General features: G+C 57.3%; 3 protein-coding genes across 5 annotated transcripts; 1 reads left to right on the forward strand and 2 right to left on the reverse strand.

Moving 5' to 3' along the window:
• Positions 1-1,284: 1,284 nt before the first annotated feature.
• On the reverse strand, positions 1,285-10,320 carry CUNH9orf50 (chromosome unknown C9orf50 homolog). Its single transcript, XM_015594121.2, has 7 exons — positions 7,090-10,320; positions 6,719-6,809; positions 6,500-6,616; positions 3,828-3,988; positions 2,120-2,279; positions 1,780-1,921; positions 1,285-1,465 (listed from the first exon to the last, which is right to left on the reverse strand). The coding sequence occupies exons 1-7, from the start codon at positions 7,607-7,609 to the stop codon at positions 1,358-1,360; spliced, it is 1,299 nt and encodes a 432-aa protein (XP_015449607.1). The 5' UTR covers positions 7,610-10,320; the 3' UTR covers positions 1,285-1,357.
• A 155-nt stretch (positions 10,321-10,475) lies between these two features.
• On the forward strand, positions 10,476-17,186 carry NTMT1 (N-terminal Xaa-Pro-Lys N-methyltransferase 1). Its single transcript, XM_006918052.3, has 4 exons — positions 10,476-10,628; positions 14,336-14,549; positions 15,335-15,587; positions 16,297-17,186. The coding sequence occupies exons 2-4, from the start codon at positions 14,388-14,390 to the stop codon at positions 16,551-16,553; spliced, it is 672 nt and encodes a 223-aa protein (XP_006918114.1). The 5' UTR covers positions 10,476-10,628; positions 14,336-14,387; the 3' UTR covers positions 16,554-17,186.
• Positions 17,187-17,350: 164 nt separating this feature from the next.
• ASB6 (ankyrin repeat and SOCS box containing 6) lies at positions 17,351-22,868 on the reverse strand. Of its 3 annotated transcripts, none has more exons than XM_006918050.3 (6): positions 22,720-22,868; positions 20,921-21,102; positions 19,759-19,865; positions 19,548-19,656; positions 18,980-19,066; positions 17,351-18,882 (listed from the first exon to the last, which is right to left on the reverse strand). In XM_006918050.3, exons 1-6 carry the CDS (start codon positions 22,830-22,832, stop codon positions 18,215-18,217), a joined length of 1,266 nt encoding a protein of 421 aa, XP_006918112.1. In that variant the 5' UTR covers positions 22,833-22,868; the 3' UTR covers positions 17,351-18,214. The 3 variants fall into 3 exon arrangements, with proteins under 3 accessions (XP_006918112.1, XP_015449768.1, XP_006918113.1); XM_015594282.2 differs by lacking the exon at positions 22,720-22,868 and adding an exon at positions 21,399-22,688; XM_006918051.2 differs by lacking the exon at positions 19,548-19,656 and having other exon boundaries at positions 18,778-18,882.
• Between the last annotated feature and the right edge of the window lie 6 nt (positions 22,869-22,874).

Raw genomic sequence — 22,874 nt, forward strand, 5'->3', positions numbered from 1 at the left:
CCGCGCCCGGCAGCGCCAAAGCCAGGCCAACACTGCCCCCGCGTGGGCGCAGCGCGGCGCTGCAGTCGGCGGCCGGGCGGGGGAAACTGAGGCTGGGAGAGCGCGAGGCGGGCCGCGCAAGGTCACAGGAAGGAGGTGCGGGAGAATCAGGCCTCCTCTGAGACCCGCAGACTCTCCAAGGAAATAGAAATACTGTTGGCAGGGGGGCGGGCGTGAAAGTCCAGAAAAGGGGTGGAGGGAAGAGGTCATCCCAGGGATTGAAATCCCACTCCAGCCCTCCCCACCCTGTGAAAAGGATGGTAGTACTGCTCCCAGCCCATCTTCCAGAGGGTTTGTCCAGACTGTGCCTAGATCTGTCGCCTTTTCTTCTGGGACCACGGCACCCCTTCAAAACAGGTCTCCCCGCTCCACAAACTGTTCTGGCCCTAAGATCGCCACCGCCTGTCCAGCCCAAACCCACCCTTTTCCTCCTATTCAGCACGGTGCCTGGCTGTAAATTCCTCGGCAGTTTCCTCACTGGCCAGGAGGTGGCGATAGAGACCTAGATCTTGGGCCTGGTGAGGCGTTGATGCCAACGCGGGGCTTCAAGGAGGGTAGGGGGCACAAACTTGGTCTAGGAGGTTGGAACAGTTTGTGGCGGGGCCACACCTGGTAGACAGGCGTATGGGGTGGCACTGCTGGGTCAGTGCAGCGGTCAGATAAACTCCAGGCAGTACCTGCCGCCTAGTCTTTTGCCACCTTCGGAAGTGGCTTTGAACATGGCCCTTCCTCTTCCTCCATGACTAGGAGAGGAACACCTGTCCCTGCCCTTCCGCACACCCAGATGCTTGCCCTCCAGGGACCAGGTGGTGTGAGTCTGGCCCGGGGGACGCAGAAGACAAACGTTTGCGCACACACGGGGTTCTTTTCCCCCAGCCTGAGTGTGGACACGCTCGCCCCACAGTGGGAGGTCGGCAAGCCACTTTGATTCCATCAGAGATGGAGGCTGGGGGCAGAGGTCTGGGCAGGCGCCCATTTCAAGTGTGGGCTGATCCAGATCGACAGAGGTCTGACCCCAGGTTTGAGGTGTGTGGCAGGGTCTCCCACCTTCCAGAAGGAAGGTTCACTTGGAACAAGGCCTGACTCCTGGGGATGACTTGTCTCTACCTGTCAACCTCATCCCAGCTGTGATTCTGCCCCCTGCCTCCCCCTGGTCCAACAACCTTGGAGATCGGCAATCAGACACCTGGAGAAGCGCGTAGGGCGAGACCCGGCAGCAGGTGCTAGCCACCTGCGATGTGCATTTATTTGTGGGGCAAGGAAGGCCTCTCCTGACCCCCAGCCATGTCCACGCTTGGGCTTGGGCTCCAGCGGCCTTTCATCGCCGACCCCGCTGCCGTGGTACAGAAGGCAGGAGGAGCTGGTACCCCTTCGGGCGGCTTGGTTTCAGGATTGTGTGCAGCACCAAGTGGGGCTGGCAGATGCCCTGGAGTGGGAAGGAGGACTGAGTGGGTGCCGTGGGGGCCCCCAGGGCCCAGGGGGATTCTATGCCGCAGTGCTAAGGGACAGACACAGCTGTCAACCCTATTTTACAGATGAAGAAGGTGAAATGCATAGACTGTAAGTATGGAGCTGGGATCTGAACCAGGCAGCTCAGCTCGAGAGCCCACCCTTAGCCAAGCACGTCAGGAGGCTTTAACCCGCACCCTGGCAACCCCGTCAGGCAGGGGTGCTCCAGGGGGCCGGCTGCCTGTAAGTGCTCACCAGTTTCTGGCTCCAGAAGCAGGGCAATTTACCTACCCGATCCAGGATTCTGTGGGTGCCCAGAAAGGTTTTGAGGCCCCTTCGCTGCCTCGGGGTGGCGGCCCTGGGCATGAAGGGCGGGCTGCTGCTTTCCATGGAGGTATCCTCAGAGAGGTGGCCCTGTGGCTCCGGGATGAGCCTGAGGGGGTGGGAGGCCGTGAGCTGCATGGGTCCCGGGTCCCAGGTCCCAGGTCCCAGATCCCAGGTCCCAGGCCCAAGTGTGACCGGCAGGGCAAGGGCCCGGGCCCAGACCCACAGCCCGCCCCCTCCTGCACAGGGTGAGGAGAGGAAGCCCCCCGCCGTGCGCATGAATCCCAGCCCCTCTGGGAAGCCTCACAGGCCAGGGCAGTTGAACGGGGAGCTGGCCGCGGGCTCCTCCTTGGCTCTGGAGTACAGGGCTTTGGGCAAACTCTCCAGCCATCTCTTGACACTCCCAAACACACGCGCCGATGCTGTCGACTGGGTGGCCGGCTGGTTCTCAATGATGCCCTGCTGGACTGGAGGGGAGAGGGCACTGTGAGGACTCTACTCGGGAGGGGCACGACCCCCCCCCCGGCAGGCAAGGCGGGCAGAGCCAGTCTCCATGGAAACCCAAGGCTCCCCAGCACCTTCTGGCTGCCTCCAGAGAAGCTCAGGTTTAAAACTATCTTGCATGACTGTTTCTGCTTTTATTACCCATTCTGTGCCCCCCCACACCCACTCCTGCTCCAGCCCAAAATGGACCCCCTTTTCCACAGTGGGAAAGCCAGACACCCCACCATAGAAATCCAAGAGGGGATGCCGAGGCTCCTACGGGGATGGAGAGAGGTTCTGGAAACTGGGTATCTCCCCTGTCTAACAGCTGCCCTTTCGGCTGGTCACGAACCCCGAAGATGGACGGGGCTGGGTAGCACCCACAGAGCCTCACTCCGGCACCCCAGAGTGCGACCACTAGCTTCTGTGACTGGTGGCTGAGCAGGAAGCTCTCCCAGGCCAGCCGACTGCCATTTGCATGAAATCGTTCCTCGGGGGCATCTCCTTTCCTTAGACTTCCAGAGTGACCAAGGCCGCTCTGGCTTCTCTTCTTGCCTGCCGTGTCACCTGCTGTCACAGCCTCGGCTTCCTCATCGAACAACCCAAAGTAGGGCAAAATGGCAGCTTCTATCTCCAACTTCCTGTGCCCCTCAGGGAGCTGGGTAGCGTCCCTCCTGAGTCCACGAAGGTTTTGGATATTTAGGGCTTTACCACAGCTAGGCTTGGGGGCAGCCGTTTCCTGAAACTGCATACAGTAGGTGCTCAAACAATAGACGCAGGCTGTTGCCTGTTGAGACTATGGGGGCTGCTGGATCCTAAGAGAAGGGAAGAGGCCAGGCGGATGGAGAAAGGGGGTTTGGTAAAGGACACGCGTTCTTCCCGCCTGACTCCTGACACCGGGAAATGCTGGAAACTGCCCAGACTGACAGATAGTATCACATCCATCCCCAAAGAGCCGAGAGCAAACTTCTGCTGGGAGCTGGGGCTTGGTGGGCTTCTTTTCCAGACCCGGTGGTCTGGCCGTCCCCAGGAGAGAGGGGGTTTAAGCTTCTGGACCTTTCTGGGCACCTCTTCATCCAGGTCTGCTTCACGGATATGGGAAGTTGATGCTTCTGGTGCTTTCCCACCTTCTCCAGCCTGTGGAGGCTGTGTGGGGGGTCCAGATGCGGGTTCAGGAGGCTGCGGGTGACGGCCTCACGGTGCATAGGCGTGGCACGTGGGAACCTGTGGCAGCTAGAAGTCCTTCAGTGGTTGCCAGGCCTGGGCAGCCACTGTCTCCTGGGCCTACACTGTGGCTGCTCCCTGCTGCCATCCACTTTGGGACATTTCTGCTGGACCCACTACTTGGTCCTTGAAGGTCACCTGACATCCTCCCGAGAAGCTAGTTCAGGTACCTCCCCTGCAGGGTCAGTGACCTCTCAGCCCCTGCAAGCTGGCCCCTTATTCCCAGGACCCAGGGCCACAGCCTCTGCTCTCCCAGGTCCGGGCTGGAACCTTCTGGAGTCCTGGGACTCCCCACCCCATCTGCTTACATGCACAGCTGCGCTCCCAGTAGCGGAGTGCTGTGTCCCGTAGGGTCTCGTCGGCGAATCGCACTCGTAATGGGTAACGCCGCCTTCGGTGCCCTGAGCCTTCCCCCGAGCAGCTGTGGGTGAGCACGGCCTTGAGCTTGGGGGCCTGTATACTGTGGGGCCTGCCGAGGGAGACGAGAGAGACACGGGAGGGCTGAGGTCGGAGCCTGAACCCCCGATCCTTACTCCACCCGACCACACACATCCATCCATCCGACTGGAGCTCGCTCTGTGGTCCAGACGGACACAGCGGCTGACCTTTCCTGAGCACGTCCTGCCTGCCAGGAATGTAGCCTGCAGCATCCCACCAAGCCCACTTTACAGATGAGGAAACTGAGGCACAGAGATGTTTTACAACTTGCTCAAGGTCATGCAGCCGGTAAGGGGTGGAGCCAAGACTGGAATCCTGGTTCCAGAGCCGGCACTCATATATCAGGCACTTCGGCAAAGGCAGTAAGGACATGAACTCAGGAGGCAGGCCATCCAGGCCGTCCTGGGATTCAGCCCTAACTCTTTGGAGCTTCAGCTTCTTTATCTGTAAAATGGGGACCATCATTACACCCACCATACCGGGCTGTGAAGAGAGAAAACAGATTGTGGGGTCAGGAGTGAACATCTTGCACTAAAAACTGTTCTTATTACAATTGTCAGTCTCGATTATGCCCTTCACAGCCGTGTGACCTCGAGCAGACTGCCCTGAAGTCTCCCATTTTGCAGTTTCTCCCTTTAAATTATGGATTATAAATTATAGGCACGATAATAGCATCCTTGTAAGAGTTTGGGGAGCCCCAAATAGCTTAGAGGGCCTGTGCCCAGAAAAGGGGATCTGTGATTGTTACATTTGTTGTTATGAGTTTCAGCATCAGGGCCAGGCTGCCTGATCCTGTGACTCAGAAATGCCATGTTGGACCCTAAGTACATACATACCGATAAGTCTGTATCTGTTTATCTGACCACATCTTCATGTCTGTGTGGGGCCCAGAGCGGAGACTTTTCATCAGCCTGCTAAAGAGCCAGATAGCCAAGAAGCGTCCAAAACAGTGCCTGGCTACAGGCATTGGATCTATTTATCCGACAGTTTTGGCATATCAACGCCTGCTCAGTGCTGGCCTCAGGGCTAGGCCAAAGCACACCCCAGCTCTGCCCGCAGGTCTGAAATCTCAGCTTCTCCTCCCCAAGGCTGCCTGCTGGAGCCTGTTCTAATGCACCCTGGAGTTCTCCCCAGCACCACCCCCACGCCCCGCCGGGCAGACCAGGGAATTTCACTCGCTGGATGGCCCTCGAGTATTAGCTTTTGAATATGGAACGTTGTGCGTGTGTCCATCCCTGTTGCTGCCCACATTTGAGACTGAGTTCCATACTTTGATTTTTTTATATCTTGTGTAAAAGGAGTATATTTATTTGGTCTGACTGACTGAAAGTTCCTGGCTTGGCAAATGCGTTTCATTTCTGGGCCCTGCTCTGAACCAGCGGTGGCGTCTGCCTGGAGCACTGTGTCAGGAAGGGTTCTGAGGCACCACGGGGGAAAATTCTGTGATTTGTTAGTCCGGTCTGCCATGGGTCCAGGATGAGAAGGAATGGTGCGTGTGTTGCGTATTTACTCTCCCTGGTCTTTAAACTTGTGGACAATGCTCTTCACCCTTCGCCTCCGTTTAAGCTGGAGGATTTTTTTTTCTGCATTCTTTCCCCCCTCCATTACAGCTGTGGTATTGAGGTCCAGGTAAGCTCTAATGCCCAGACTCTTCTCCTACCTCCATCCCTTATTTTATTTCTCCCAATATTTGACATGTAGTAAAACCTAATAAACGTTAGAAGAAATGGATAAAATTTCTTCTAACGTGGGACAGGTGGGTGGATGGATGGACTGATGGATGAATGAAAAGGTCTGAATAGGGCTGGGTTTTAGGAGGATGGGTAGATGTACGGATAGGTGGATGAATAATTATGTATATGGGTATGTAGACTTGTAGATGGCTTCACAACTAGATTAGAGACGGGTAGTGTCCTGGATTTCTAAGTGGATCTAGAAGGGTTTGTAGATGATTGATCCACAAATTTAGATTCATGGATAGATGGATGAATGGATGGATAGAATTGTGGGAGCTTGTGAATAGATGGGTGACTGACTAGATGGATGGATGAATGTATTAATGGATTAACAGGAGACCTGATCCATGGGTGAATGGCTGGCCGGCTGGCTGGGTGGCTGGCCGGCTGGAGAGATTCATGAATAGGTTATAGAAGACCTGGTTCACAAATGAGATCTATGTAAGGTTGGATGCGCGAATGGGAGAATGAATGTATGAATGGATTCATGGATGAATTATGAATATGTTGGTAGAAGACCTGATTAATGGGTGAATGCATTCGTAGACGTAGATGGATGATCCTTGAATGAGTTGGGAGAAAACCTGATTCACGGATAGATCTATGTAACGAATGAGTAGACGGATGGGTGGATGGGTAGATTCGCGAATGGATTACAAATGCTTTGGCAGGAGACCTGACTCATGGGTGGACACATAGGTGAATAGGTGGAGGACAGATAGGTAAATTCATGGGTGAAAGACCAAGAAAAGAAGGAAAGAAATGCTCTTTCGCCCCACTTCCCGACCCTCTCCTTCCATACTCACTTGCTGGCCTTTTTGATAGTGGGGAATTGTGTGTGATCTGTCCTCAGCGGCCCCAGGGCAGGTGTCTGATGGAGCAAAACCTTCTTAAGACTATCCTGGAAGTACGATGGCTGGCCCCTTGAAGACAGAGAGGCCACACCTGGCATGAGCGGTCAGAGTCCCCAACCCATGCAGCATCAGTGGCAACCCTGTTCCCACCAGCAGGTCACTGACGCTTACCGCAGGTCTGGGAGGAGGGGGCAGTTGGGACACTGAGGAGAACGTTGGCAGTGCTCTGACACACCCCTCTGATGTTTCGATTCTGAGGATGCTGGGAGCCGGGAGGAGGTGGAAATAGTTATGAGCCTTTGCTTAGGGACAGTCCTTACTCTAGGGTCTTCCTGTTATATGGCCTTGGACCTCAGTTTCCTCATTCCTGCAATAGCGGCAGTGGTAGACTGGCTCTCAAGGGATGCTTGCCAGGACTGCCAGGTACTCAACTAACGCGAGCATCCTCCGGTGCAAGGCGGTGGGACCCCGCCCTCCAACACACCGGAAATGACTCAGCCCCGCCCTTGCTCCGCCCCCTAGGGACCCGAGGATGGCCTCACTCAGTGGCTGCGGCTGCTCTAGCCACTTGTCCCCGAGCTGGCGCAGGAACTCCTGGAACCTGCCAGGGAGGGACTCTTCTCGGAGGGCGCCCGAGGAGTTCGGGGCCTCCCTGGCCGAGCCCCTCCAGCAGTCCTCGCTCTCTCCAGGCCCTGGACGCGGGGGCGCGGGTGTCCGGGGCACGCGGGCCAGGAGCAGGGGCGGCAGCAGCTGCGACCTTAGCGCTGTCCTGTTCGGTGCCACCCGTTGGGCCACTGTGGGCAGGGCGGGCAGGCGTGGTGGGGGGCTCGGGACGCCCGCCCCAGGCTCGGTGGGCGACGATTCGCCGCCAGAGGTCTGCCAACACTCGGCGCCGCCCCCGGAGGCTGTCGAGGCCCCCCATCTCCCGGCGCCAGGCGCTGGTCGGAGCTCGCAGGGCGGCAGCCTAGGCAGCAGCAGGTCTCTGCTGCGCTGAGCGCCCTCGCGCGGGAGCCCCTTGGGCGCCCCCTGCTGGGCCCAGGGGTTGGGGTGACGCTGAGGCATGCCTGGCCCCGCGCTCAGCTCAGAGCATCCTGAGGCCAGTGGGGGCAGGTGATATTGAGTGAAGTGGAGGGGAGGGCGTAGACCAGCCCCCAGGCCATGGTGCCCAGAGCTGGGCCGCGTGGTTTGGGGGCAGCATCGCTGGCTTGCTAGACACTGAGTGGCTGTAGGCGAGAGCGCACCCAGGCTCTGTTTCCTCACTTGGAAAATGGTGACGGTAAGAGTACCCCACCTTTTTGAGTTGCTGTGACGTTCAAATGAGCGAGCACACGTAAGTGGCTTAGAATAATATCCGGCACGTCGTACGTGCTCAACAAACACTAGCTGCTGTCATTATGATGATTTTTAAAGGATTATTATTTAGGATTTAGTCTCAGCTCCACTACTTATCAGCTTTGTAACGTGGGCCGAGCCAACTAATGAACGCCCCTCAGCACCTGCTCCTGCGTGAGAGCGAAATACCCCTCAGGTGGTAGAGAGCACTTAGCAGGTGCGGTGGCAAGTCCTGGAGGCTGTTACTGCTTTAGCGCTTGCTCCCCCTGGGAATTAGGACACCTGGAACCGGCCTGAAAGGAGAGCTCAGACTGCTGGGGCCTCCCAGCCGCTGGGGCGGGAGCTTGTTGAAAATACAGATGCCCCAGATTCTGATTTAGTAGGTGTGGGGTGGGACGAAGACATATATATTTTTTTAACAAAATCCTTTTCTGGGAGACGGAGCCCCAGATCCGCCCCCAGCTTTGGACGCTGGAGTTCTTGGAGCAAGCTTCCTTCTTCCTTACTACACCCCACTGCCAGATGCTGTCAGCCCTCCGCTGGCCCCTAGTGGTATACTCACCCTACTGGGGCTTTGGAGTGGGGCCAGAGAATGTCCCAGTGAGTTTAGAGGCCCCCACAGGTGGCTGGTGCTTGGGAGAGCCCATCTTCCTGGCCTGGTCCTTCTGCCGGCCCCTCCCTGCTGTCCGGAGGGCCTTATCAGTGTCATTGTGATCCGCCTCTCACCTAAGGTCATGTGAGGAGCAGTGGGCACTGAGGCCTGGGGACAAGGGGGTGGGGCTGGCCTGTAGCCACTGAGTGTGCTCCTGCCACAGCTGCAGTCAGAGGGGCCGGTGGGGCTCCTGACCAGGGAAGCCAGCCCCTCCAGGGGAGGAAGGCCCAGGGTTCGGCTACACCCTTCCGATCTGGAGGCTCGGGTGGGTTATACTGGGGCTGGTGGCTCTGGAAGTAGAACTTCCACCTGGAGGCCGGGCCGAACGAACACAGGGGGCCTGGAATCTGAGAGAGTCAATTTCAAATCCATGGTCTGCTTCTATGCGCAGTGTGATGCTGGACAAGCCTCTCCTTTCCCAGGGTGCCATGGTAAAACCAACTGTTGGGCCTCACTGTGACTCTAAGCTGGGAAGGGGCAGGGAAGACGCTTGTGTTGTGAAATTCTAGTGGGGAATGAGGGTAATTTGGACCAGTAATTTCACTGGCACGGTATAGTTTTACAATCTGAAAATGGAAAAAAAAAAAAAAAAAGACTTTTTAATTCAAATTACAAGGCATCTGCCTTGAGGAGGCCTCACGGACTATGTATTTCATTTCTGCAAACGCTCCTCGGCCAGGAATGGAAGGACATACTTCCTTGGGGAGTTAGAATATTGTGTGGGGAAGGGGAGAAATTTTTATATTTATTCTAAAGATATGTGAGTTTTTAAAAAATGGATGAGGAACACCAGGCTGATGAGATGAATTCTGAGGAGCCCTCCATACCTTCCAAGCTGTAAACACCGACCGAGCAACTACTATGCGCAAGGCTTGAGAGTTCAAAAACGCAAAAGGCTTTGAGGTCGGGGAGGCTGGCCTGACCTGGAAAGGCCTTGGAGTCTGGGTGAAGGGGAAGGGACTCCCTCTTCCGTTGGCAGGAAAAAAAGGTAGGGGTGGATTTTTAGGCACCTCTAAAAGACCTAAGCTCAGAGCTGCCCCCCAAATAAGACTCTAGACACCCCCAGTGACTGAGATTGCCCAGGATTTCTCCCCTTCCCTTAGAGACATGGAAAATGAAGCTTGGGAGGGAACCTAAGGCTGATCTGGAGTACTCTAGAGAGGATGCTAAATTATACGGATATAAACACGCTTGGGGACTCCAACACAAGGGGGCTTTTCAGCACCCGCCACACAGTTTTCACTTCATTAAACACACTTTAAGCATCTTCTGTGTGCAGTGCCCAGAGGAAGGCACTATCACTCTAAGACCAGATGTCAGTTTAGGTAAAGTGAACTTGGGATGAATATTGTCATTATAACAGCTGCAAGCGTAGGGCTGAAGGCTTGATGTGTAACATCCCATAAATTTAGCAGAAGAGGAGACAGGCTTGGAGAACTTCACAAGGTCTACCCACCTGTAAACTCACATTTCCATCAAGGCTGCTTCGGGAACGCTCCAGAATTTCTGTATACGGGAGTAGCCTGGGGGAAGGTAACATGTTTGGAATGGAAATTTCATGAACTTGTTCTGCTTCTTTGGGGTGGCAGCCCACTGGCACTGCTACCAAGGGTATTTCTTTGTTTTTTCTTTACTTTTTGGATCTGGATATTAAGATGCTAATCGTTATGGGTGGCATTTGAGGAATAAGGCTCCCTCCCCTGTATTTTTTACCCAGTGGAAAACCCAAAGAAAGCTTGTTTTTAAAAGTCCAGCCTTGAGCCCTACAAACGAACTAATGCACGAGCTGGAGGCAGGAGAGGGTCGTTGCTGCGGCTCTTCTAAGTCTGGGACGTCCTTGCACCGACACAGGAGTGAGTTAGGGCAGGGGCCCACGGGGCGGGGCAAGCGGTCGCCGGGCGGAGCCAGCCGGAGCCCCACCCCCCTCGAGGCACCCGGAAATGACGCGAGCGGACAAAGGCAGCGCGCGCCGCGAGGTGTCACGTCTGGCCGCGGTTTGACGGAGGTGGTTGTGGGCTCGTAGGGTCTTCGCTGCCTCCGTCCTCCCTTCCATTTCCGCGTCCTCATCTCCCGGGTCCCGGGGGGCCCCCGCCCGGGGTGAGTAGCGCGAGGCGGAGTGGGGGGCGGCGGCCGCCGGGAGAGGGGAAGCCTCGACCTCCAACTGTCTCGGCACCCAGAGGCCCCGGCTCGTCACGTGACCCGGCGCGAGCCGGCTGGGGTCCCACGTGCGCGCTCCGGGACGGGCTGCGGGCCGGACCTGGGCCCCGGGGGGCGGGAGAGGAGGAAGGCCGGGGCACCCAAAGCCTGGGCCGGGTTCTCCACCACGCCGGTCCGCGGACTGCAGCAAGTCCCTTTCCCTCCCTCGACCTCAGTTTCCCCTGTGAGAAACGGGGATAAGGAGAGCACCTACTCGCAGGGTGGGTGCCAGGATTCAGTGAAATGCTCAGTTCAGGGCCGGGCACACGGCAGTGCCGGTTGCTTAGGAGTTGCTATCATATTTCACCCTGGACCCAGCCTTAGTTACGGCCTGACACAGGTGCCGCTCAAAAGACAATTCGCAGCCAAGAGCTCTTGGAGCCAAGGTCAGCCTGTTTGCATAGAGGCTGCCCTATCCAAAGGCCTGGCTTTGCAGCCCATCAACTGTGTGTGATCTGTCTTGGGACCGTGGTTTCTCCCTACAATAGGGGATAGAAACGGCTGGGGTCAAAGGCCCTGCTGGTGCTGGTGAGGTGGGGCCTTCTTGCAAATGGTCTGGATGTATACAATGTATAGAATCGTTGCCCCGTACGATGGGATGAGCGCCTGGGTTCCCTCCTCGTTCTATTCCTGGTTTCCTGTCTGTGTGCATTTTAAGGCACATCACTCCTTTAGGGGAATGGTTTTTCTGTCTGTAAACTGGGGGTTGGAGGTACATGGGGAATGCTTTGGTGGAGACCAGAAGCTATGGAGCCACAAAGATAGCATCTCCCCCAAATCTCTGCAGTGGTTCGTGCTCACGTGGATGGGGAGCCCCGCCCCCTCCCCTACAGACTAGAGTTGTTTGAGGCTGCTGGATTCACCAGCCAACGTAACAGTAATAATCTCTACAGTGTACAGGGCACTTCAGTCGATTTTTCTCACTCGATCTTTACAATTGGCAGATGGAACTGACGAGAATCTCATTTGACAGATTAGAAATCTCTGACAATATGCGCCCGGCACTGTATGGATCACTTTATGCTTTTATATCCACATTGAATCGCCACAGCCTGCCCATAAAGTCAGTATCGCTGCTCCTGTTTTATAGCTAAAGAAACTCAAATAACTGAGGTGAAGTGTCTTATCTGAGCTTACACAGCTGGTGAGAAGCAGAGCCAGGATTCGGACCGGGTTCATCTGACTCCACCAGAGCCTTTGTTTGTAAAGTTTTACCTTAATTTTTTCTTTTGGTCTTCCTTCCTCCCTCCTTCTCTTTCTTTTTCTTGGATCACCCTGCCATTTTCATACGGCCAGTTGCAGTCACACAGATCCAAGGAGAACAGGCCCTGTCCAGCAGCTTGTGAGGAGGAGGAGGAGGTGGCTTGAGGCAGCCTCTGGCCTCCTGTTGTTTCCAGGCTTCTTCTTAGAGACTGGAAGCGGGGAGGATGAGCTGACTCTGCCAGGCACTGACCCTGGCAGTTCAAACACCATTGCCTTCCACGGATCCCGGGAAGAGGTAGCTGGGGCAGCTGTCCAGGTGTTGCCGTAAACACCTTGGACGGGGAGGGGGAAGTGGCCAGATCACCATGAAGGATGCGCAGACACATTCTACCTGCTGAGGAGCGGAAGTGCACTGTGAGCGAAGGGTCTCCCTCCACCTCCGAGCCAGCCTAGTGGGTACACAGAGCCGGGTCGTGCCCAGGCCCCTTCCCCATCCTTGCACCCGCACGGTTTGTCACTGCGACCTGGGGGTCTAGGCAGCGTGTAGGAGGACTTCCTGCTGTTTGACTGATGACACCGCTGTTCCCTCGACTCCTAGGGACCTCCTGCCCACTCCAATCTGGACACCGGGAGGCCAAGTATAGACAGGGCCCCAGGAGTCCTGTTTGCTAACGAATCAGCTGCTAGAACAAATGTCAGTTATCCGTGCCATTTCCCGGCCTAGATGGGCCTCCCTGCCTTGTTCCTAGAATCTGCCTGTAAGTGGAATTCTTGTAAATTAGATTATTCAGGGGACCTTGACATTTAAAGGAATCATGTTATAAGGCTTTTGGTAAAGCAAAAAATTATATTGTCGGTAATGGCCCTCAGTGTTATCAGTTTTGAATGGTCAGATTTTTATCTGTGGGAGTTTCTTAAAAGTGGAAAATGGCTGTAGCTGCACAAAACTCAATCTTTGATTCATTCAACAACTCATTAGCACACCCCCCCGCCCCCTTGTATCAGGTGCTAGGCTAATGGTTTACAAAGACCCCCAGGAAGCTCACACCCAGGGAGGGAAGGCAAACACATAGGCAGAGAGAGTACAGCCAGGTAAGTGTTTGGCCCAGATTTATCCTGTTCATTTAATGGGAATGAACTTTTTGTTGAATACACATGTGCCGCGTGGGGTGCAAGAGAAATACAGTGATACATCTCAGGGTGTCTGTCGCCTTCTCTCGGCTGCTGCCCCGTCCGCCATTCAGAAAGGATTCCTCCATCCTTTGGGGTTTCCATGGCACTTTTGGGCTCAGTGGGAGTCCTCACTGTTTCTGCCTGTTTTAGTTGGTTCCATTTTTGGACCGCAGGGTCGGACTTGGTATCGACAAGATCGTAGAAACTAAGCCTCAACAATTGGTATCGATGAGCGCCAGCGCCCCAGGGTAGAAACGAGCCTAACGTCCCCCTGGGGCATGACGTGGCCAGGCTGGCTGAGTGCGGAGCTACCTAACCATTCCTCCGCCCTCTCCTGCCTCCTGAGCTTGTTGCCAGGGCCCCTGTTGTTGCTTTGTGGTCCCCTCTGTCCGTTCTGTGACACTCCTATCTGTCTGTTTTCGCTCTTGCCCCTACAGTTCACACAGCTGCCGACACAGTCTTCCAGAAACATCTTTTCCCGTCACTCCCAGCTTAACCCAGAGTAGTTCAAGCTCATTGCTCTTTAGGGTGAATCTAAACTACTAGATGGGACCCACAGCACCTGCAGTTTCCGGTTCAGGGGCTCTGGGCTCGTTCTCCCTGGAGTGGTCTCCTCGCCCTGTTCGCTTAGCAGACGCTTCCTCATCCTTCATTTCAGCTGACGTGTCACTTCCCCAGGGAGTAGGTTCCTCTGGGACGTGCTCTTTCCAGCACCTTGTGCTTCTCCTCAGCCCTTACACAGCGTCATGTATGTGTCTTGTCTGGCTGTCTCCCGGCTCTCAGTCCCGGCTCACTGTTACCGAGGGGCTGGACTCCACAGTGAACTTGCTTCTGTGCTGACAAGGGAGACGAAGGGAGGCGTGGGGACCGCCCGGGCCCCTCCTAGGCCTGGCTGGAACATTCCCAGTGGGAGGAGGCTTGGGCTCCTTGCTTCGCTGTCCATTCTCTTAAGTCCAGATTGGGGTTCTCTGTGCCCTGGGGTCAGAGGCTATTGAGCCAGGTGTCACGTAGAGTAAGGAGAAAACTGGAAGCCAGAACTCTCCTGCTCTGATAGGATGATAGCTTTGCAAAATGACTTGAATGCAAGAGACAGAAGGCACCGACCTCCACGGGGCGGCAGCAGATCGGGGAACACCGGACAGTCCCCCATGTCAGGCAGGACTGTGTGGCCAGCAAGGCACGGTGTGAGACTGAGGCCCTCGACCTGTCTGATCGCTCCTTTTTTTATTCAGGAAGCGCTGTTGCTGAGTTCGGTGTCTGAGCAGAGACGTGGTTGGTGACAGCATGACGAGCGAGGTGATAGAAGATGAGAAACAATTCTACTCGAAGGCGAAGACGTACTGGAAAGAAGTCCCACCGACGGTGGACGGCATGCTCGGGGGGTACGGCCACATCTCCAGCATCGACATCAACAGCTCCCGGAAGTTCCTGCAGAGGTTTTTGAGGGTAGGCAGGTCTGGTGTGCCCTCCAGGAGTAGAGGAAGTGGCGCTGGCGCCACCTTTACGTGTGCCACTGCAGGGTCTTCGGTTACCTGTCGGTGTCTACCATCCAAGCCTTGAAGGGCAGGGGACGGCTTGTGGACTGTGGACTTTGCTCAAGGTTGCAGACAGGAGCTGGGGGACCCCCAGATGCCAGAATCGAGTAGTCTCCCCGTAAGCTGTCCAGTTTTGCCAGGGACGAAACCTCTGCCCTCCTGCCCTGTTCCTGGGCACTTGGGCTGCGGGGCTTGGCTGTTCTGGCGAAGGCAGGCCCCCGGTTACTCGCCCCCACTGCCCTCCCGGCCCGGGCTGGCCTCTCCGTGGCTGGAGCCTCCCTGACCACCCCCGCAAGCTCCGAGGCTGCTGCTCTGACTGGTGTCTGTCACTCCCTGTCTTCCCAAATGGGTTAGAATCCCGTAGACGCTAGCTGATTGTCTTCTTCCATGTTCACGCATGAATTCTTTTTATCCTCCACGCTCATTCTCATGGCGTCTCAGGCGTGAGAGATGAATGCACCTGTTTGAATTAGCACCTTTAATCGGAAGTTGGCTTTCATTTTAGAAACGCGTGGCCCAGAAAAAGAATGTGCTGTGCTCACACAGTGATGCCCCTACTGAGCCAGCCCCCAGCCTGTGCCTGGTCCAGATCTGAGTAAACCCAGGGGCTCGTGAGGGGTGGCCCCGGTGCAGTGACAGGGTCCCTCGGGCTTTCGGTCCCTTCCTGACAGCACCTCCGCCTTCCCTGCATCTTAGGAAGGCCCAAACAAGACGGGCACCTCCTGCGCCCTGGACTGCGGCGCCGGCATCGGAAGGATCACCAAGCGGCTGCTCCTGCCGCTCTTCGGGGCGGTGGACATGGTGGACGTGACGGAGGACTTCCTGGTGAAAGCGAAGACCTACCTGGGTGAGGAGGGCAAGAGGGTGAGGAACTACTTCTGCTGTGGCCTCCAGGACTTCAGCCCAGAGCCTAACTCGTACGACGTCATCTGGATCCAGTGGGTGATCGGTGAGCATCCCGCCTCCCCGCCCCCGCGGCCCTGGCCGGTGCCCCCTGCAGCCCCCGCACTCCCTACCCCCAGAAGGTGCATCTCCTTCCATGGCTCGTTTCCATTCAGTACCCACTGTAGCCCACTGGGGCCGTTTTCTGTTTTAAAAATTTAAATGACCAATAACTTGCTGTGTTCAGAGAACGTGGCCAGTTTTTACAAAAGGTTTTTTTTAGTAAGAGGAAAAGTTGAAGGCCTGCTGTCCCAGCTGTTGACAGTGGGGCCCCGCTTTGTCGTCCTGTCCTTCACCCTCAGCCTGACGGCACACCCAGGGTGCTCTTCCCAGGCCACTGGCCTGGCAGTCGGCTACCGTCTCCTGCTGGGGGACACTGGGGGACATGTTGGGTCTGGCCTCTTATTCTGTGCTCCCCCAAAGCCTCAGCCTGGAGTAGGGAAGGAACTCTAGTGCACTCCCCTGATGCAGGCCTGGGAGGGTGGGCGGAGTGTCAGGTACCAGGCAGGGCCTGGAAGTCACCGCTCAGGGTGAAATCCCAGCTGCACACTTCGTGATCTCCTTGGGTAGGTGACTTCTGGGCCAGTTTCCTCTTCAGAGAGCCAGTGAGGCCCTGTGTGTTGAGCACAAAGTGCTCGTCGGTCAGTGGGTGGTGGCTGAGACCCCTGGTGCTGTGCTCACAGCACCCCTACCACCCGCACCTCCGCCTCCACCAGGCCACCTGACCGACCAGCACCTGGCCGAGTTCCTGCGGCGCTGCAAGCGGGGCCTTCGCCCCAACGGCGTCATCGTCATCAAGGACAACATGGCTCAAGAGGGTGTGATCCTGGACGACGTGGACAGCAGCGTGTGCCGGGACCTCGGGGTGGTCCACAGCATCATCCGCAGCGCGGGCCTCAGCCTCCTGGCCCAGGAGCGGCAGGAGAACCTCCCCGACGAGATCTACCATGTCTACAGCTTAGCCCTGAGATGAGCGGGGCCTGGCAGGACGAGAGAGACAGGTGCAGGGGTGGGGGGAGCTGGCAGCTGGGTGCCACACAGAGGCTCCACGTCGATGGGTCGCGAGTGTCGAGCGAGGCCACTAAATACATCTGCCTGCCGTCCACTCACTACACAGGCTCTTCTTAAAAATGACAGGACCCAGAGGGGAGGGGTGCAGCTGAATGGGCAGCAAGGCAGGAGCCTGGCTCTGCCACCCTAAGGCAAGGGACTGGGCAGTGCAGGCCTGTGCGACTTGGGGGCCCCTCTGCGGGAATACAGTGATCCATCAGAAGCGGAGGTTCCTGGGTCTCTTACGACCACTGGGCCTTGTGGCCCCAGGCCTGGCTGCCTTAAGAGGAAGAGAAACCCCTTAACTTGGTTGTTGAGGACGCTACCTCGGGGGAGACGGACAGGCTGCTGGAGCCTGCAGCAAGCCCACGTGGCACCTGCCGGATCATGCAGCTGGCAGGGAGCTCATGTTCTGAGTCCTCTTTGATGATGGGACCCTGGTGTCCTTAATGTGATCATCACAATAGCCTGAAGCAAGGAGAGAAGGCTGCAGCCTCGCTCTGGGCGGGCATTTCCAGTCAAAAATAAAAGGGTGGATCCCTGTGCTGGGAAGGTCCGGCCTGTGTGCGGTGGTGCTTTTCTTTATGCAGCAAGCGCTGGCTACCTGAAAATCGGCCCCCCAAATGCTGCATCTGTGCATGCCGACCACCTCTCCTTCCCGGCCGCTGTGGGGTCTTTCATCCAAAACTGGGGGTACAGAGATGTTATATGAAGACCTTTAAGGCCAAGAGAAATCAGTTTAATTTGGTAATATAAATATATCATTCCGTGGCCTCAATTTATTTCTGAGGCATTTACACAATTCACAATGACCAATGTGACGAAAACAGCTTGGTGAGGGCTCGGCACTGGGTGGGACACTCAGCTTCCGGTCTCGGTAACCTTCTCCAACAGTGAGCCCCTCACAAAATGAAATATTTTGGAAAGGGCTGTCCCTGGTCATGCATGATTGCTTTTTAGCAGAAGGCATGGTCCCCAAGATCTTGGGTTTGGCACAGAGCGGCCACCAGAACACAGCCTTGTGCCTCGGTGGGCGGGGCCGCAGGAGAGCTGCAGATGCTAACAGGAGTCAGGTCAGCTTTCTCCCCGGCCCACCAGAAGCACTTGTAAGTGACAATCTGGCACGAAAGGAGGCGGGGTGAAGGGCCTCAGCTAGGTTGCACCCCATGAGCCCACCCAGCTTCCTCTTGGCTTCAGCTCTGCCTCCACGCAGCTGTCAGGAGGACGCGGACTCGGAGCTGCCCCGCTCCTGGAAATGCCTGGCACACCCTTCACAAACTAAGGGAGTATAAACGTGTCCCAAGTCTAAGCCCTGTCCTTTTCTCCAGCGTGGGTTGAGAATGTGGGGGTGCTGCCGGAGGAAGGGAAGGGGTAGTCGCCGTGAAAGACAGGCCTTTTCCCACTGGAATGATGGCAGCCGCTGGCCCCGCTGGGCTTTCTCTGTACGAAGGATCACGTCCGTCTTCAACCCGCGCCTCTGACAGACAGGACCGGAGGCTCCCCGCTAAGGCCGCTGCGGGCACTTACATCCGCCACCAGGCTGACTGAGCTGCCCAGACCCAGTTCCCTTCGGTCTGGGAGCTGTCAGATGTCGTCCTCGACGGGGCCGCCATGCTCACTGAGGAGGTACCATTTCAGCCTGTCGGGCAGAGGTAGGGCTTTGACCTTCGCGTCCACGGGCCATGGCTGAAGGTAGAGCCGGATGTAAACGCGACACAGGTGCTTGAGGGGCGGGGGGTAGCTCTCCAGCTGCCTCAGGGAGAAGTGAAGGGCCTGGATCTTTTCTGCCAGGCTGCCCACCGGATGGATGTCAAAGTTTTCTGGCAGCTGCAGTCTTGGGGAATTAGTCACCATGAGGTCCAGGACGGTCTCGGCTTTGCGCAGGAGGTCCACGTGGCTCTCGTCTTCGGTGCAGCCTGAGTGGGAACAGAGCCTCTCGAAGACGATGTGGAAGCCGGACCAGCAGGACGCACCGTGGAGGGAACAGTTGTAGGCGGCTCCGGACTCCAGCAGGAAGCGCAGGAGCGGGAAGTGCAGCTTAAAGCTCTTGAGGCAGATGTGCGTGAGGGACTCGTGGGCTGGGCACTCGCTGGGGTCGGCGCCGTGAGCCAGCAGCAGCTGTGTGACTTGGAAGCAGAAGCGGTTGATCATCTGGGCTTCCTCCTTGTCCCCTCCCACCGTCTCACCAAGCAGGAAGATGATGCAGGTGAACACGGTGTCCCCATCTTTGGTGGTCGCCTTGACGTCTGCCCCTAGAAGAGCCAGTGGGGAGAAGAAGAGAAAGTGGGAGAAGGCCTTGAGCCCCTGCAAAGTAACGCTTCATGTTTTGGGGCGTGGGGAGAGCCTCACCTCCTTCCAGGAGGAGCCGGATGTTCTCGGTATTGTGGATCTGCACGCCGTCACTGCTGGCCAAAGCGTGGAGCAGAGCGGTCTTTCCTAAGGAGGGATGGAGAGTGAGGAGTGGGAGGCCAAGGCAGCTCCGGGGGAAACATGCTCAGGACCAGAAGATGAACTTTACAAAAGACTGACCTCCCGGCCAGGGCTGAGGGCGACCGGTTGCTGGCTCTTCTCTTCCCACCCACAGAAAACACAACAGAAGAGCCAGGAGAGGTAGGGTTCGTCTGGACCCTGAGAAGCCAGCAGAGACCCAGCTGAGGGTCTTACGACAGGAGGCCACAACTCGCTCAGAAGCTGAGCGCACACGCCTACAGACAGCCCTTAGCGGGGCTGGCGTGGGGCCGGTGACTGCTCTCTACAGCCTCTGCAAGTCAGCAAAATGCAGCTGTGCGCCAGGCCGTGCTGTGCCAGCCGACGGGCTGCATCCAGCCTGCCTCCCTGTCATCCTGGGGTTCCCTGGGTTTCTCTCACCAGGCACCTTGGCCCAGGGCTGTCCTGCTTTCCCACAGGAGGTACCCACCATGCTTGTCGGCTGCGTTGACGTCTGCCCCGAGGTCCAGGAGGCGCTGCAGGCAGGGCAGGCGCTCTGGCTCCTCACTGGCCAGGTCCAGGGGGCTGCTCTCGTGGATCTGAGCCAAGAAAGCAAAGCCAGGTCGGCCGGGGGGCCTGGGAGGCTGCTCAGAGCCCCCGACTGCTTCCCCCCATCAGAGCGGGCGGGACCTGGCTCTTACCCGGTCCCTCCGGTTAATGTCGGCCCCGTGGCGCACCAGCAGCTCCACCATGTCGGGCTGGTTTCGCAGGACGGCGATGTGCAGGGCCGTGTAGTAGGTGACTGGGTCTGAGGGCACAGACATAGCTCATGTCAGTCCCAACTACGGGCACATTCTTGCAGGATCCCAGGACCTGGCCCGGCAGCCCAGCCAGGCACTCCCACCTGAGGAGGCCTGAACTGTCACCCTCAGGGGTCAGAACGGAGCTGTCCTCATCGGGTGCTACAGCGCAGGCTCTAGAGTCAGATCCAGGTTCGGGGCCCAGGGGTGTTCTAGTGGGCACAGTAATTAATCTGTTTGGGCTTTAGTTTCCTCTTCTGTAAAATGGGACCATCGAATAGGGCATCTCCTCTCGGGCTGTCGGGAGGACACGGAGCGACAGCTCCTTAAGCCTGGCGACAACAGCCATGTTCGCAAAACTGGGGCTTCAAGTGACTGACTCCAGGATGGGCCCCCTGCCTCAGCTCCTTGCCCCTCCAGGAGCTCAGCAGGCTCGGAGCCTGTCCTCACATGGGAAGGGGAGACATGCCTGGCCACGTCCTGTGTTGGCAGGAAGACCCCCAGCAAGGCAGGTCGGCCCTGCACATCTGCTGGACGGTTCCACCCGCCCTGGGGGAAAGGCAGACAGGAGAGGCAGCCTCCATCACCTCCCCGACTCCCACCCGGCACTTACGAGCTAGGGGCCGACAGGGTCCCGCCGTGATTTATGCCCAGGGTGCCCTACCTGTTTTCCCTCCTCCCTACGGCATGAACAGAAATGCAAGACGGCTCAGAATAAATGGCAAGAAATGTACCCTCCCCGAGCGTGGGTGCAGTGCCAGCAGCTGCATTTCCACCTTAGTGGGAGCAGGGAATTGGCTGGGAGCTGGGAAGATCTGCTAAACTCATCACGTGGCAGAAGCGGCAACAAACTTGCTCTTGGACCGGAGGTGGTAAGGGCCACCTAAAACCTGCAGGGGGATGGGAGGCCACCCAGTGTGGGTCTCCTTGTTGTCACCCACGAAATAAATGAAGTAGCTCCTAAGAGAACAGTCAGGCAGAGCCCAAAGGCCTGGCTGCCCGCCCAGGGCGAGGCTGCTCTTAAGCCACCTATGTACTCCAGCGCCCCCGGGCTCCCCCTGACCTTCAAAGTTGAGGTTGGCCCCGTTCTGCAGAAGAACATCGGCTGCCTGGGTCAGTCCCAGCTCGGCCATCTTCAACAGGGCATTGCTCACGCCTTCTTGGTAAAATGGAGAGTGAGCCTTTCTCTCCAGCAGCTCAGTAAGAACAAGGATCCGGCTCTCTTCACTGGCGACATAACTGGGCCTGGGGCAAGAAAGAGGCGGACCAGTTGAGGGTGGGAAGAGCTGTGGAACCAGTTGGCCTGGGCACCCTGTGGGTGAGAAGCCTTCAGTCTTCTGCTGTCATCAGCCCCCTAGGCAGTGCCCGGGCTGTGTGAGCAGAAAGTCTCTTTGGAAAAGTTGTGTGGGAGGGAGGGGGCCAAGCTGGGTCTCTGAACTGGAGCAGATGCCCCAGGTTTGCTCAGAAAGGAGCTGTGTCCAGCCTCCTCCCGAGTAGCCCAGAGAATCTGATCCCTGGCTTGGGTACAAAGCGTCACCCACCTGGGACCCTCGGCAGCCAGGGGCAAGAACCGGACACTGATGCTCCTTCCTCAGATCCTGATTGTCCCTGAGCTGCAGAGGGGGCCGGACCAGCCTGGGCAAGCCCTGCGGCCGGGGTAGCCTCCTGCCCCGCTCTCTCTCACTCACGGAGATGATTAGCCTCCTGGTCTCCCAAAGGCTGAGTGCACAGCAGGCTCTTCACGCCCCAGCCCCAACCCGCTACCTCCCCGGCAGCACTGATCTCTGAGAACGGCCATGGCTTGCCCCAGAAGTGCAGGCCCAGGGACAGCCCATGACCTTGCACGAAGCCCCTTCACAGCCACCATCTCCTCCTCTTGGTGAGGCTTCTTTCCCCACTGGTGCTCCCCAGTCCCCTTTTCCCCTTAGCTGCACCCATCTGCACCCCTACGATTGTTGGGGTCAAGTTTCGACCCTTACTGCCTGGACAGGATTCCAACTCACCCCCACCCCGTCTCTAGAGAGTGTGCCCAGTGCCCCCATGGGTGCAAAGAAAACATTCTGGGACTACGGAAGTCTACGCAGCTCCCTTTGCTGCCCTACGCCCGCCCACTCACCCCAAGACAGCCTCGGAGTTAAGGAAACATCCTGCATTGCATTTTCCGAACAAGCCTCCAAGTGAACAGAACAGCGATGAAGAAAGCCTACGCTTCCACCAAAGCCCCGGAAGAGATGCATAATAACCACTGTGTTTGAAATTCCAACTGATCTGAGAAACGCACCCCCCACCCCCCTTCCTCTGCTCTTTCCTCCATGACACCGAAGCACTACACACTTTAAACATGTCAGTCTCTTCCTCCGGCGCATAAACGTCAGGAAGGCTGGGGGTTTTGTTTAGCTCACTGCCGTCCCCCTGAATGATTCACTTTCTGACATCTTCCCCACCGGGTCACGGGGAGAGTACTCATGTCTATATAAAACGCAAACTCGGCTACAGAAAGTTTATTTTCGCTCTGCTCTCGGGTAAAAACTGAGGCCCTCTGCTCCTTTGCAACTCCGGGCGGAGGGCACCGAACAGGGCACAGGGTGGGCAGTGAGGCGGAGGCCTCGCCGACACCCGTCCCGCAGCCCTCCCCGCGCTGGCCGGGAGCGCCCCGCCCCCTGCACCGGGCAGGATGTGAGCCAGCGCGGGGGAGCTCGCACTCGAAGCCGCGCAACTCCGGCCTCCGCCTCAGTTTCTTATCTGAAAGGTGGGGTCACAGATACCCTCCTCTCCGCCCCGCTCCGCTCGCAGCGACAATTAAAAGGAAGCAGCGACGGGTCGCGGCGGCCCCCACAGGCCGGCGGGGAGGGAGCGAGTTACCCGTCCAGGGGCTCCTGCCGCTCGGGGTCCTGAATGCCCAGGGAGCCCAGAATCGCATCCACCAGCGGCTGGTACTCGAAGATGATCCTCCGGAAGCCGTGCAGGAACGGCATCGCGGCGACCCCGGGCTCGGCAGGGCGGCCGCACCTTCCGCC

Source organism: Pteropus alecto, unplaced genomic scaffold, assembly GCF_000325575.1.
Source record: "Pteropus alecto unplaced genomic scaffold, ASM32557v1 scaffold67, whole genome shotgun sequence".
NCBI lineage: Eukaryota > Metazoa > Chordata > Mammalia > Chiroptera > Pteropodidae > Pteropus > Pteropus alecto.